The sequence below is a fragment of the Hyaena hyaena genome, unplaced genomic scaffold (assembly GCF_003009895.1).
Source record: "Hyaena hyaena isolate Hyena2069 unplaced genomic scaffold, ASM300989v1 scaffold_748, whole genome shotgun sequence".
Lineage (NCBI taxonomy): Eukaryota > Metazoa > Chordata > Mammalia > Carnivora > Hyaenidae > Hyaena > Hyaena hyaena.
Window position 1 is genome coordinate 38,505 of NW_024081382.1, and position 16,665 is coordinate 55,169.

The 16,665-nt window shown below is 39.1% G+C and overlaps 1 protein-coding gene across 1 annotated transcript in view; it reads left to right on the forward strand.

Moving 5' to 3' along the window:
- The window catches only part of CYRIA (CYFIP related Rac1 interactor A), a 36,419-nt gene extending 27,312 nt beyond the window's left edge, over positions 1–9,107 (forward strand). The window contains exons 10-11 of the mRNA XM_039218319.1: positions 4,144–4,214; positions 6,105–9,107. Coding sequence (XP_039074250.1) covers positions 4,144–4,214; positions 6,105–6,168 — 135 coding nt within the window. The 3' untranslated portion in view covers positions 6,169–9,107. The remainder of the gene's footprint in view (positions 1–4,143; positions 4,215–6,104) is intronic.
- Positions 9,108–16,665: the final 7,558 nt, after the last annotated feature.

Sequence of the window (16,665 nt, forward strand, 5' to 3'; positions counted from 1 at the left end):
AGAGGAGCTGAGCAGATGACTAGTCACTGAGCTGCAAACTGCCCCTTCAGGGTATCCAGTGGGCCTTATGAATGTATTTTTAGATGTTATATGCATCTTAAAGTTAGCAACATTGGCAGATACTGGATTGCAAGATATGATCACATTTCAAACAATATTCCAACTTCTTCTCCTACCGCCCCCAGCTGCTGGCACCACCCATGCCTTTTCTTGTCATTGGGATATGCTTGAGCCCTTTTCCCTGCCCAGAGTGCCGTCCCTTCTTTCCAATGGGTGGATGCGTTTAAGACATTCCACAAATGTCACCTCGTCCAGGAGCACATCTGCATGGCCACAACCTACCTTCTCCTCCGGAGCCCTGAGCACTTACCATTCTGGATTTTCTGTCTGCAACATCAACCCAATCGTGTATTCCATGTGCTAATATAAAGCCTTTTGGGGGTTCCTGGGAGGCTCAGTCAGCTAAGCATCCAACTCTTGATTGCAGCTCAGGTCGTGATCCCAGGTTTGCGAGCTCGAGCTCCATATCCAGCTCTGTGCTGACAGCAGAGTCTGCTTGGAATTCTATCTCTCTCTCTCTCTCCTTCTCCCTATCTCTCTCTTTCAAAAAAAAATAAACCAAAGGGCGCCTGGGTGGCTCAGTCGGTGAAGCGTCCAACTTCGGCTCAGGTCATGATCTCATGGTTTGTGGGTTTGAGCCCCACGTCGGGCTCTGTGCTGACAGCTCAGAGCCTGGAGCCTGCTTCAAATTCTGTGTCTCCCTCTCTCTCTGACCCTCCCCTGCTCACGCTCTCTCTCTCTCCCAGAAATTAAAAAAAAAAAATTTTTAAAAGATGAAGAAAAAATAAACCAAAAAATATGTACAAAGCCTTTTAAGGGCAGAATAGGACCACTTGGTGTTAACTTATCCCGACAATGCTAAGTTGGGGCAGCACTCTCTGTTTTCATTCGTCTGCACAGAACAGTAGCTCTGACGCTTGAGTACTGCGCCGATGGAAAGTCTCCATGCCCAGAGGGACCACGAATCAGAAGGGTGTAAGGAAATTTATCAGTTTTAAATGCAACTGGGGTTACTCGTGAAGTTCTCACTTCCCTAGCACAGCTAGTCATGGTCCTTCATAGAGTCTGTATTATTTTTTAGTGCAGTTATTTCTGTTTGCCAAGAAAAAAGTATTTAGTATAACAAGCTAGAAAAATATAAGAAATCAAAATACAGAATGTCAAACGTATCTGTAGTAACCTCCTCGTAGACAGATGACCATTGTCGAAATGTCAGCAAATCTTCATCCCTCCTTTTAATGTGGATGTTTGTGTAGACGCGTGTGTGTGCATTACAAATTAGCACCCTGCTGTAATTGCTCTTTTAAAACATATTTATTTGCATAACAGTATATCATGGGGCGTTTTTCATTCCAATAAATATTTTTACCATATTCTTTGTGAGGCTTTAACATTTTTATACTATGGACTGAGTATAAATAACTCATAATAACTTCATGAATATCACTTGAGTGTAGATTGAGTTTATTACTTGGTATTCATAGGACATTCATATTTACCAGAGCCATTTGGTAACTTGTCACAGAGTCCACAAATAAAAATACATGGGGTACAATTATGTCCTGTAACCCTAACCTTTAAGTAGCTTCTCCTTGCTTGTCATTTACTGAATCTTTCTGGTAATGTCATAAACATTATATAATGTTAAATCTAACCACACATAGTCTTTATGAAATGTATTTGTTCTTCAATCTCACTATGAAAGCTTTGTTCCTACTGAAGTTTGCATGTTTCTCTAAGAAAGTTTCAGATTTATCTAACACAACATGTGTTCAAGATGGGCCGTTTTCTTTGGTGACATAAAGGGGCTCCTTCAGATACCAGTCTGCTTCTAAGCCGGCAGTTACATGCACTGGGTTTATAAATCCCTAGGATATCATCCACTGTGAAAAAACAAATATTTATTTGTGAAGCCCTGAGATGCATAATATACACATTTACAAAGAAAATGCCCTGGAAACTCAGATGAGGGAGAAGCTTATTCTGCTTAGAGGAGAGCTAGAGAGTGATGTTTAAGGTGGATCTTGGAGAAGGGGTAGAATTTTCCCTAGTGGACCGAGGAAAGGAGGAGTACTTTTAGGGGAATGAATCATCAGAGAAAAGCCACTGAGGCCCAGAGGGGTTGGGTCATTGAGAGACCAGATGCTATCCTTGTGTGCTGGGAAGCCAGGCTGAAGTGAGGTGGTGTTTTCTGCTGATTTCCTTAGACTTGTATAACCATCTGATAAGAAACCACTCTTTAATCCCGGTCTCCAACCCAAACCTCACCCAGAATTCCAGACCCAACATCTGGACTCCTGAAATATGGCTGACACCAAATCAAAGACAATCATTTCCCCCTACAAACTTGCTTGTCTTCTGTGTTCCTGCCTCAGGTATTTCATCATCTTATGACCCAGTGTCTAAGCTGGAAACCTGGAATTGTCCCTTGGAACCTGGAATTATTTTCCCTCGTCTTCTTCACCCTCATAGCTTATCAGTCACCAGGTCCTATGGACCGGACCTTGGATCCATACCCCTGCCTCCCCGTGAATCTCCACGTCACTGAAGCTCTCACACTCGACAGCCTCAGGGGCTCTCACTGACCCATCCATCCTTAGTCGTGCATCCTTCTGATCCCTTCCTCTATTGACGACATTGCTATATTGTTTAACACCCATCAGGCAAAGGCCTTTCTACAGGCAAAGGCCCCCCAACTCCTTAACATGCTATTAAACTCTCACTGGATCTGGTCCCAACTACATCCCTGATTGCATCTTGTTATTCACACCCAAGGCTTTAATCAGGCTGAAATAGAACTAGAAATTCCCAAGAGCACCTACTGCTCTTCTACCCTTTTAAAATCACTGATAATAGTTATTTCTCTCCCTTCTTCCACTAGACCATGAACTCCACTGGGAGAGGGACCAAATCTCTGCATCCCTGAGCTTGATTCCATCCTTGCAATTGACACACACCTGACATGTTTGTAGCCTCTCCCCATATTGCACCCATGACAGACATCTCTGATTGACCATGACATTCTTTCTTGATGAGCCTGTATGTGATCCTCAAAAGATCCTCAACCCTGTGCTTTTGTGTGCCTCCATCGATCTACCAGTGTCCATTAGGCCATAAGATAAAACTTCCTACATACCAGAAGCATACCTACAGAAAATATTTATAAGAGGCCATTATAAAAGATGTCCTTAGTCTACCTAAATTCAATACAGAGTGTGAACATCTGAGTTTAAAATGAGTGATTATATTTTTTGCAGGAAGATACTTCCCTTGTTGAAAAAAAAAATCTAGGATATGCATAATGTACTGTGATCTCTATATATTTATTTTTCATTTACTTCCAATTATGAAAAAAATATATTCCAAGGGCACAAAAAACTAAGAAACTTGTCTAGGTTCATGCAGGTACTAAATACACAAGGATAGAGGAAACTCAAGGAGTCTGCAAACAGCACACATTCTTAACCTGTGGCCTTCCCCAGTCCTCTCCTGGCCTAGTGAGGGAGACAAATTGATCTGGGTGCTTAAATCTCCAACACCCCCGATAAATGCCAGCTTACTGTTAGGAACACAAAGAGGTGGTGGTTACTTCTACCTGGTGAAGGAAATGAGATAAGATGAGTATTGGTGATGGTATTGGTGATCTTTAGCTGGGTCCTTAAAAAAGAAAAAAAAAATTGTTAAGTGTTTGGCATCAGCTAAGGGAGAAAAAGCATCTGGAAACTGGGATGGCAGAAGATCATCAGGTGTGTCCTTCAGGCGGTCAGTCTCCACTGAGAGACTACTGCGAGGGATGCCCTGCACGTGGATCTGGAGTGCAAGCCAAGATCACGGCCTCAGTCCCGGACACGTGAAACGTTCAATGGCAGCATAGTGTGAGAAGTGATACACAGCTTCTAGAGGTGCCCAGAGGAAACATCTCACTCATGTGAGGGGTTTGGAAGGTCTGCTGGTCCTTTCTGGGTGGGGTTTCTTCTGGCAGAAGTAATGTGATCTGATCACAGACACATGGTGGTTCGAACAGATACTATCATGGACGCAATTGCTGGAGTTGTAACAAAATGTGGTGCTTTCTCCTCCTAGATGAAAGGCTGCATAAAAGTCTTGAAGGAACAGGCCCCGGACAGTGTGGAGGGGCTGCTGAATGCCCTCAGGTGAGCCTCGCCCCTGCGACCCTTCCAAGAGACTGCAGATCTAGATGCTGTTAGGGACCCAACACTGGAGCCCCAGGCTTAACCTCGTGCGTGTCTTCACACGTTTAATCCTTCTGACGACCCATTGAAGTCAGCATCGTTTTGATCATAGCCTTTTTACAGAGGGAAGAAACTGAGATTTAGGGAAATCAAATGACTTGTGCTAAAAGTTGCATGGCACAGGACCACGCTAGGACCTGACCCTGGGTCTGTGTGACCCCACAGGTCAGGGGCCTAACCGTCGGCTGCCGTGCTGCCTTATGGTAAGTGGGGACTCATCAGAAAAAGAAGCTTCCTGAGTCTCACTCTCCCCTTCATCTGGCTGCATGTGAGAATTGTGGCGGACTTGCCAATACTCGCGTGCAGGCTCCAACCCAGCCCGAATGAATTCGAGTCTTCAGGGTGGGGACTCAGGCCTCCACTCTGTGTTTGTTTATAAGGGATTCTTACGTTTTAGTTAGTCCTCTGACACATCTACAGGAATCTGTTGAATCACTCTAGTGTGTAAATCATTCCCATGCTGGGTTGCAATCGGGAAGGTTTATGGTCCTTGCTGTCTTACTCATCTTTGATTTTCTCGAGTTCCCCTCAGTGTTGTGCATGCAGTAGATGTTCAATAAGTATAAGTGGGATGGATCAATAATCTTCTGGTGACATACAGCACTTACGTCTTATTCCCCACTCCCGAGCACGTTCATCATCGCCACCCAGAGAGGGAAGGTGATCTATTACTCCCATTTAATACATGAAGAAACAGCCGCACATGAAATGAATAAAACTGAGGTTGATGCTGTCTTGTGGAGTCACTAGGTCATCATTCTTCAGAACAGATGTAACATCACGCAGGAGCCTTCCCAATTCTGTGTGTGAGCCAGGCTTTTCTCCACTGGTGCCCACTTCACAGCAGGCAGGCTTCCCATACATAGTGAGACTCTCACGTCTGATTTTTTTCCCTTTTTTTAATTTTCCAGCTTTGCTTAATCAAAGAAGGTTTTGTGAAGAGCAGGGTAGTCCCGTCTGAGTGTTGGCATGTGTGGGCTTCTGTAGGTAGTACAATGAAGGAAAAGAGTGCAGGCTTTTGAGGCCGATTCATTTGGGTCTCAATCAGAAACTACAAATGGCTCACAAATCACGTGTTGTCAGCTCTGTGGTCTGAGATGGGTCATTTAGCCTCTCTGAATCTCAGTTTTCTCGTCTGTAAAGTGGAGGCAGTAACCTCTCCTGCAAAGTTAGTGAATGAAATGAAAACTTACCTGAAGTGTCTAGCACATGGTCAAAGTTTGATTACATCTTAATTCCCCTTTCCTTCCTTTTCATTAACCCTTCCTATACCAGGTTAATGTGAGGGTGCAGAAGGTGCTGCCTATTTTTGTTTGCTTGCTGGCCTGCACTTGGGCCCCGTTGTGGTGGCAATGAGCATAAGAGTCCCCTGGAACGTAGAGAAAACCATAGACGTTGAAGGTTGGGGTTGCTAGCAGATCTGTATTCTGAAACCTGTAACCCAGCAGAGTCAGCCTAGGTGGTTGAGAGTCTTCACTCATTCATGCAAAGTCTACCTTCCCAGAAAAATGGAATTGCGTGTATCTCCCCCGTGTAATTATTTGATTTGGCAAAAGTCTACTTGTTGAGTAACCACAATACAAAATTCCTTTGGAAAGAAGAATCAAATGGTAAGTCCGTCTGAGAATACTCTGGGCATTGAAGCGTGGTTATTTCTCTAAGGAACAAGCCAAGGTTTGATTCCTAAATATCAGTTGAGTCTCTCAAGGTCAAGATGGGCTGAGAGTCATCACTGATGCTTTGGCAGAGTGCTGGTTCCTCACTGACCCCCATCATTTTCTCTCCATCCAGGTTCACTACAAAGCACTTGAATGACGAATCAACTTCCAAACAGATTCGAGCAATGCTTCAGTAGAGCTCTGCTCAAAGAGGAGGATCTATGTACTGACCTCAGAAGATGTATATGTTTACATAATTTAATACAGATTGATGTTAATACTTGTGTATTTACATAACCATTTCCTCCTTGTCACTGAAATATATGGACCTTAATTTGTATCCTGACTGACTCAACCCAGCAGAGCATAAATTGACTTGAGAGCCTTACCTTTGATGTCTAAAACAAAACCCCCTTCTCCAAAGCCCAGATTTGGAGACTCTGATCTTTATGACTGGAGTCCTTTAACTATACCTGTAACACCCTGAAATTCCTAATAGTTTGTGGTAGTGTTTTAATTCTAGATGTGTAATCCCTCTGGGAAGTATACTTAGAGAAACACGAAGTATTTGATTTCCTGTGTCAGCTTGGCCACAAAAAACACAACTGTTATCCCGACAGAGGGAGAGAGGAATCCAAGAAAAGAAAAATGCATGTGAAGACACAGATTCAAGTGTTTTGAATTCAGCACGCCCCCTCTCTTTCCTCAGACTGCAAACCACATGGGCAGCTTTTTCGTTTGCACGTATTTTATTTATCAACATATTCCCCTTCTGTCTGGATTTATATTCCTGTAACATTCCCTTTTGATTCTGCAAGAGGAAAATCACCTGTGCTTGAATCAGTTTGTGAGAGAGAAGTGAGAATAGATAGATGTGCTGTCATAGCTGAGTCGTGAAGGGAGGGGTCTTGCAAGTGGGGGACAGATTGGGAGGAAGGACACACAAGCAACAGGACAGTCATCTCTCTGCTTCAGCCTTCTGGCTGTGAAACTATAGGTAATTTTGGTGACATTCCGCTAGTCTATGGGGTGCTGGGTGCACAGCCCCTCCTAAAATGAGCCCTGCCCCATGTGGCAACAGACGCCTAGGTACTTCATTGATTACCAGGAAACCAGGGAAATCAGAGAGGGGAGTCCTTGCATTTTCAAGTTCCCTAATATTTAAAAGGCAGCTCCTCCCTGACCGCACTGCTGGCTTGTTGCAATGTACAAAACGTTGGTCTGAGTACCTGGATTGAGTCCTAGCCTTATTGATCCACGGTGTGATCTTTGAAAATACACTTAAATTCTGTGTCTCACTTTCTTCATCTATAAAATGGGCAATTAAAACAGACAATCTCCAAGAGCCCTACAAGACCATGAGCCAATAAAATGGCTGACTCTTACATGCTTCCTTAGTACATAGAGTCCAGGAAGCATCACCCCGTCTTGTCTTGATGATTGAACATACGACAAGCCTTAGAGTCATCCTTTCTGCAGATCAGAGCTTAGAATGGAATCTTAGAAATCTCCTGTTTCAAACCCCAGTGGGGAAATGAGACAAGGCTGAAGTCAAACGGGATCAACCCCATGTAGGACTAGAATCCAGGATACCTCACTCCTGAATCTTTCCCTGTTCACCGTGTGGCCTATGCATACATACTATAAGATGAGATTGGACACTTTTAAATCAGCTTCAGTCTGGTTTATATTACTACTTGCCTATTTCTGATAGAAGGAAAGCATTGCCCAATGATTAATAATCCCAGAAGTTGGGTCTGGGTGCATTAGGGTTTCATTCACCATGTTTCAAAGAATAAGCTGTAGACACCATTGATTTCCAGACTTTAGTGTCCAGCTGTAATTCTCTTGAGTCTTCCAAAAGAAAAGAAAAAAAAAAAAGGAAACGTAGTTTTTTTATTATATTTTTAACAACAACAAACCCCGTCAAGTGGCAGAGAAGATTCTCTGGTTTATATCTAAATGTCAGTCAACAGAGAGAGAAAAGACCTTTTTCCTTGGAGCTTTTCAAGTTGAACAAGTACAGCTGCCTAGATGGGGGGGTTCTCTCATCAGACCAGAAATGCACTTAAGATGGCCTTCACAAACTTTTCAAGCCTAGGGATCTTAATACCATAGAGGAAGCTGGAAAATGAGGTAACAATGGATGAACCAATCCATTTGATTATTCAGCTTAAGAAATGTTCTGCTTGGCAGCCACGTTTTATCTTTGGGCAACAATTGTCAAGACAAGAATCATAGAGGCACTCAATGTTTATCATCGTGGAGTCCATTCTTTTTCCTTTATCGGGTGAGGAGCTTAAGTCTTGGAGAGAGGAAAGGACTTGCAGAGTAAATAGTTGAGCATACTTATAATTTTTAATTAGACTTTTATCAAGTCTAACATGGGAGGGGCTGCTGGCCTGCCCCAGGTTAGCCAGGCCGCCTTGTTTCAAAGCTAAGATTCACCCGTATGTGAATTTTCAAAAGTCCGGGGCCTGAACTATTGCCTGTGATTATCAGGAGGACAGGTTAATTGAATGTCTGTGATCACTAACAGGTGATGGATCTCTGGTCCACTCCAGAGCTACTGTGGGAGACTAATTCTTTTAACAAACTGCCCTCCAGGCATTAGGAGCCCTTAAACAATCATGGTTTTGTGTGTGTGCTGCATGCACATGTGTTCAAGATCTGTGGGGTGGTTTAGGGGAAAGTGCAAGCCACAGTATCCATGTCAATGTTCATTCTATTTCATATTTGATGTTCCATAGTTTTCAAATAAACAGTGTTTTCCATTACTCCGATATTTATTTTGGGGAAGGCAACAGGTGAAAATTACATTTCTCAGATGCACTGCTACTTTGGCCTCATAACTGTATTCTCAGAAATCTTTCATGCATCACTAAGAACTACTAATAGAGAGCAAGTGGCAGTGAGTGTTTTGAATTGTGGTAGCCCATTAGGGCTGCAGTATTGATTAACAACCAAAAAGAAAGTCTTGGATACTATCTTTAACTGTTAGTTAATATCCTGCTTCTTCATTTGCTTCTTCTCATCATCATTATATCAAGACATTAATGGTAAACTGAGGTTTCTATACATCATCACATTTGGGTTAAAGAAAAAAAATCATGCTTCCTCAAAAAAAAAAAAAAAAGAAGCCTACGATCTTGGAATCCAACTGTGCAGCAGACTTCAGAGAATACTCATTCAATCTTGTATCCAAACAGCAACAATTTTTTAAATATTAATGATAAACAGTGGAATTTTAAAGAGACAAAAAAGTTTTGGAACCTATTACATCTATAAAGGCTGTTGCACACACAAACCAGTTTTTAAATTGTCATGTTGTTTGCTAAAGTCATTGTGATTTTTTTTTTTTGCCTGCTTTGCCTCTTTTGTACAGAAGTTTTGAGTGTGAAATGAAAATTAAAGTTTGGTACATATATTTAAAAATATATCTCTATTTATATGATATTCAAGGTTGAGTGGGTAATCAGCACACGATCACAGATTTTTGCTGAACATCAGTATTTCCTAAATACCTGCTTTGGGGACCAGCAAATCACACCATCTGCCTTTTGCCTCCATCATATACAACATAAAATACCCAAAATGTTCTGCTCTTGGTACCAGCTATATTTTACTAATTTCAGCAAAGATAATTCATTATAAAAAAAAAAGACAGAATAAACAGAAATGTGATTGATATCTAGGGATGCATGAGACTCACCATCCAAGGATGCTAAGAATTCCTAATAAATACCCATGCATTCTATTTTTTTAAGTGCATTAACCCTTTATGGATTCAGCAAAGTTAGCTATTAACTTATTCTATATAAGTACAATTTTCGGGCAACTTAAGCCCTAAAGAAATGCTATTAAAAATTGAATATTGAAACTTTTTAGAGCATCCCTGAACCTTTTAAGCTTTTCACCTGAGACCTACTTGGGTCTGCTATCAATGGGTCAAAAAAGACCTTCCATGATGCCCTATACAAAAGATAAAGGCACGATAATTAGAGCGATTTGGAACTCAAAGGGAAATGAGTAGAAATGGGAAATTTTCTGTAAATTGACACATTGACAAATTATAAATAGACAAACGCTGGAAGGAGAAACAAGGAAAGGAACCAAAGGTGAGAGAGAGAGAGAGATCTTAATTGTCCAGAGTAATATAGCTAGTGAGGAATACCCTTCATGCTAGCCAAGAAGTGGGCTGTTAATTGGGATTCTCTTGGAAGAAGAGATGAGGAATTTAGCTGGCCACATTCATGAAACCTGGTGAAGAGTGAGTATGTGCAATCTGTATTCACACTTTTTCTTTGGGGCAACATTGAGTAGATAGAATTTATAGGCAGACATTTTCTGTTGGAAATGTCACAACTTAAGTTTAAGTAATACTAAATAATACTGATCAGTTTGCTAAAACTATTCATGTTCATTAAGTACATTATTCTGTTCAATGCCAAAATCTTGGTCCTTAGTGATTAAACAAACTAACTAACACACTTACTGATTACACTCACATACAACTCTTGTAAAGAGAGGTCTTGACTATTCTATCTCTTTAGCTCAAAGTCAGACTCCAAAGAAGGGAGTTTTTCTGCCCTGGTCACATCAGGTTCCAAGTTCTATCAAATTACTTTTTGAAATTGGTAAGTAGGATTTTATATAAGACTCAGAATTTTATTTAGAGTCATTTAGGCTGGAAGATCTTGTAAACTCACTTAAGAAAGTCTTTTCCCTACAAAATCTTCCAGTTTTCTCTACAAATTGCATATTTCTAGATTCTTCTTTTTCCCTGCCTGCACTTACTGTTCATTTCTAAATTGTCCTTGTTTGCACCATGACAGGCTTTTTTTCAAGCCAGGAGCTATATTTTATTAGCCATTCCTACTCTACCTAAGAGCTAGAGTCTTCAGTGTTGTGACTTGAGGACCAGGAGTTTTAAAAGGTTCCTTACACATTGAGGAAGCATGCCACTAGAAAATATCAAAAATACTTGGGAGGAAATTATTAAATTATTTTCTTCTAAATGTCAGTATATCTGACTTTTCTTCCTTTTGTGTAAGAGAAGTAATACAATCACTGTGGGCAGAGTATAAAGGTGATAGGGTTATATGTGAATGTGGGTTGGGAGAATAAAAGTATATGGAGCTCTAGGCTGAACCAGGTGAGTACTTACTACCTTCATGTGCCATGGGCATTTCCACTCCCATGATTTTGTAATTAATGCACCCCCTTTTATTCACTGCCTATCTGATATGTGCCTGCATATCAAGGCCTATGTTTTACTCTTCTTCCTGAAGCTTTCCCTAACCACCCCAATCCCTGCTAATCCTCTCTGTCTTGATCTCTAGTGCATTTAATTTATTTGGTGCTAAATATAGGCCACTGAACAGTACTTTATATGTTTGATTTTTTGTACTAGATGTTAAGTGCCTAAGGAAGGAGAATGTATCCCTGATGGGGTCAAGCTCAACATAGGCAGGCAGCAAATAGAAGCTGCCTGTAAAAGGAAAACTTAGGGTTCTGATGTGCTGAATGTGCTGAAATGAAACCCTGAGAATTAATTTCTATAGCTCATAACAATCCACACTAACAAATTACCTGATCCATTGGCTGGTCAATTTTATTCCTGGAGGAAATATTTACCTACCTGCCAGGATATTTTTAACCTCTGTGGATATAGAGCTTGCAGCTTGGAGCTGATATGCTAGGAGTCCAGCTGAGAAATCAAGCTGTTGTCTCCATCAAAAGTCAGAGTCAATTAGTCCTGGCCAGGGCAGGCATGCTATCAGATGAAATCTAGCTAGGTCTGAGTCAAGGCTGATGACCTATCAGAGAACTAAACTTGAAGCAAAGGCAAAAGGGCAACAGGAGTAGTTTCCAATAACAAGACGAATCAATTCAGCACCTTGGATAGCAATCTAGGAATGTTGTCCAACGTCAGTCCATGGCCATTTATCGTGTAACCTGTAAATCCTTTTACTTGGTTCAGCTTTGCTTCTAGAACTCTGATTATCAAAGATAATATGTTCATTAGAACAATGAAGTTGCTAGGTAGCCGGAAAAACATTTTTCTTTGCCGTTGGACTTCTGAAGATCACATGATGGTCAGAAAATAGTTTTAGAAATGGCCAGGTATCATCTTGGGTTTTCATATTTATAGTGTTTTTAGATTCAAACCAAACTCATAGGAATGACTCTCCCTTTTATTTTCTCTAACTCCTTCAGCTCATTATTAAGTTCTAACAGTTATCCTTTCTAAAGAGCTATCCTTTCAAAATCAATTTTCCCCAGTTCATTTTGCTTTATTTCCTCCAACCTTCATCATCTTTTCCTTAGAAGATTATCCAGCCTGTACTACCTCTAAACCATTCTCTATATAGCTAACATTCCTCTTTCTATGACATGTATCTAACCATGTTTATATCATACTATTGCCTTTAGCAAGTTTTCTGAAATATGTTCTCAGTGATGTTAATTGATGTTCCATCAAAAAATTTTTTTTCAATGTTCGAATAAGGTGAAACATTTTATTTACTTATTTTTTACTACTAGATTTTGTTTTTATTCATTGCAAATCTCCACAGGAGGGTACAGCATATTCCACATAGGAATCAGCTTGTTGATTTCTACACACAAAATATAGCTTGGGATTTTATGGAGATTTCTTTGAATCTATACATCAATTTGGAAGAATGGACATAGTAACAATAGTGAGTCTTCCAACCTGTGAATATAGTAAATCTTGCCATAAGGACTTCTTTGATTTCACAAGATGTTTTACATTAACTGTGAATAAAGATAGCTTTACTTTTTCTTTCTTAATATTAATCATTTTTATTTATTCTACTCCCCCTATAGCACTTCACGATGTTAAATAAAAGCTATGAGAATGGACATTCCTATCTAGTTCCTGATCCTAAGAGGTAGCATTTAATCTTTCATCAGTAAGAGTACTGTTAGCTGTAGGTTATATGCAGATGCCCTTAATCAGGTTGAAAATCTCTTTTAATTGCTGAGAAATTTTATTAAGGATACATATTGGAAAAAATAAAGAGTACATATTGGAATTGGACAAAGACACTAATTTAAAGGGATACATGCACCCCTATGTTTATAGCAGCATTATTTACAATATCCAAATTATGGAAACAACCCAGGTATCCACTGATTGATGAAAAATAAAGAAGATGTGGTATATATATATGTGTGTGTATATATATATATATATGTATCTATATAATATTCAGTCATAAAAAAGAATTAAAGTCATAAAAAAGAATATATATATATATATAATATTCAGTCATAAAAAAGAATTAAGTCTTGCCATTTGCAATGACATGGTTGGAGCTAGAGAGTATTACGCTAAGCAAAATAAGTCAGTCAGAGAAAGACAAATACTATATGATTTCACTCATATGTGGAAATTAAGAAATAAGGCAAGCAAGCAAAGGTAAAAGACAAACCAAGAAACAGACTCTTAACTAGAATGAACAAACTGATGGTTACCAGAGCGGCAGTGGGGAAGGAAGGATGGGTGGGGATGGACGAAATAGGAGATAGGGATAAACGAGTGAAATTGTCGTGATGAGCACTGGCTGATGTGTGGAAGTGTTGAATCATTATATTGTACACCTGAAACTAATGTAACGCTGTATGTTAACTATACTGAAATTTAAAAAGATAGATAAATGGATAGATAATATATAACTAAAATAAAATCACACACACACACACACACACACACAAGCTCACCACACTGGTTTCTCAAAACTATAGCATATGCAATGTACACATATAGTAAATTTAGTTGATGGGTAGAGATTCAAGGAAAATTTATCTACAATAGAAATATATCCAGAAATGGAAAAGATGATAAAATTATCACACAAAAACTTTTTAAAAGCTACTGCTAATATGTTTAAGAAGTTAAGAAAGAACACTGTTAGATTTTGGAAAATACTTTCTCTGAATCTATTAAGATAATCACTTCTTTGTTTTCCTTTTAGTCTATTAATATGGTGAATTATATTGATTGGTTTTTGAATGTTAAACCAACTTTGCATTGTTGAGATAAACTCCAGTTATTCATGATGTTTTGTCCTTTTTACATTTGTATATTTGATTTAAAAAAAAAACTTGTTGAAAATGTTTGCATCTATGTTCATGAGGGATATGGACTGTTAGTTTACTTTTCTTGCAATGATTTTGCTTGACTTTAATATCAGAATTACTCTGGCTTCATAGAATGTGTTAGGAAGTCTTCCCTTCTCTGAAATTTTTTGAAGAATTTGGATAGAATTCACCCTTCACTAAACTCCTTGACCTACCTAATTCTTTCCCAACTGTCTTGTATTAGCTTAAGGATAACTTTCTTTTGGAGCCCTATCTCCAATCCCTAGATTTTTGCATCCGTCCAAGGTATATGTAGCATAACCCACTATATTTCCTCTTTCATAACATGTATTATGTTTATACTTGCTTTATTACCATTAATTTTTTGGCCAGATGTAAGCTTCATGAAGTCAAAGTTTTTCTCCATTTGGCTCACCATTCTATTACAATTGCCTAATAATATGTAGCTCAGAATACGCTTGGACAACTTCCTTGTTAAGTAAATTAATTCAATTCAATTCAACTAAAAATTAATGTTTTAACCACATGCCCTATTAAGGATCTAGTAAGGAGATTGTGGTTTTTTTCCTGTGAGATAAAACGTTGTCAGGAATAATACTGATACATCTTAATATTGTACCATCTTTAAATCCTGGGCTAAATTCTACATAGTTATACCATATAGTTTTTTATGGTGTAATATCATCTATAGCTGTCTTCTCATTGGTTTAGTTTTATTTCATATTTTTCTCAATATTAATAGTGATACTAGTATGGTTGTGTGTGTGTGTGTGTGTGTGTGTTATGTGTAATAATACAGGTACACAATCCTTATATAGAGTTTATTCTAGATTCTCTAAAAGGATCAGAGAGATTTATTTATTTTTTGCTACTAATTCTAGAATTAAAAAAAAGTAGACTAATGTTTTGTTTGAAGACCTGAAACTATTTCAACTGATATTTTTAGGGAGGCATGCTCAGTCAGTATTACTGATTTCTTCCCTATGTATGAGCCTTGTTCATGTACTATTTACATTTCTTTTGATTTTTAGTTTACATTTTTACAGAAAGTGATAGGTTTTGTCTGTATTTAAAAATATTTTGCAAAAATATAAATTATTCATTGTTTCACTATTTCTCTTTATCTGTAGTTACATACACCTCCATGGAAGTAATATTTTTGAGTTTGTGTTTCTTCCTTCTTTTCCTTGATTATCAGACAAATACTTGCTTTACCTGTTTGCATGTGGGTGTGTGCATGTATACACGTATGTGTGTGTGCTGTACGACCTAGCTGCGGAGTAGCAGCGCATGGCTTAACAGAGGGAGGAGAACTCTAAATTCAAACAGCAGCCTGGGTTTTCAGTCAGGTCTCATGACCTAGTAAATGTGTGATCTTGGGCAATTCTGTGCCTCAGTTTTACCATCTGTGAAATGATGTTAATTATTAAAAATAACAAAGGGCTTTGTATATGGTAACCAATCATTAATTGTTAGTTACAACTACTTCATTATTTCATACTTTCTTAAACTTTCTTTTTTCATTTATTAACTTTTTAATTAATTTTTTATAATGTCTCGTTGAATATTTAGTGCTTCTTTCTTTGTGTACAGAAAAACTCTTTCAGAAAATGCATTTTTCTGTGGCAACACCTTTAGCTGCATCTCAGTACCATTTTGACTATGCTGTTTTATACTCTGGGTATAATTTTTAATACATTGAAGTGTTATTTAGAAGCGATCTTAAATATCCAAGTAATTGAGGATTTTCTTGGGTTTGGTGCTCTAATTTTGTCCTTAATATTAGTATTGTTGCATCGTGACCAGAATGTGTCATCTATACTACCACTACCATTTTGGAATTCATCAAATTTTTCCTTGTAGCCTAACCTAAACAGAGCCCGGTCCTAGCCCTTAGGCACAGGTAGTTTACTGAGGAGATGAAACCAGATGGGAGGAGCAAGCAAAGAGGGAGAAGGAGACAGAGAAAGAAGAACACTGACAACCGATCCCTTACCGAACAAGTTACTTTATGTGGACAACTAAATGACAGTCTTCTACAGAACTGCATGGGAAACTCTCACTGAAGGGCTGGATGCTGGAGCATTCATCCACAGTTCCCCCCACTCCTCGATTAGTTGAGCCCTATCCCTGGGCTGCACCTGTGCATGGCTTGAGCAAGCTTCCTTGACATCAGAGAAAGCGGGAAACAAAAACATGGGCAGAGGGAGAGTTCAGCACCGGAGCAGACCATTGACAATGTGCATGAGAACTGCCCACCGCAGCTGCCTCTGACATCATGGGTTGGCCTATGGGGTCAGGTGTGGGGACCCGTACTGTACAGTACTCATAAAATGATCTCTGTTTGTAAAGTGTGCCAACAATAAGGTTATATTTTTTAAGGCTCTTTGAGATATGGTTTCCAGTCTTGGCTTCTATACTTGTATAAACAAGGAGCTCAATACCTCAAAAAGCAAACAATCCTATTTAGGGATATATGAGAGTATCACCATTCCAAAAGAAATAGAGATACAGTTCTGTATCATCTTCTTACTTAACAAATGGTAAATCATTGCTCATATTTA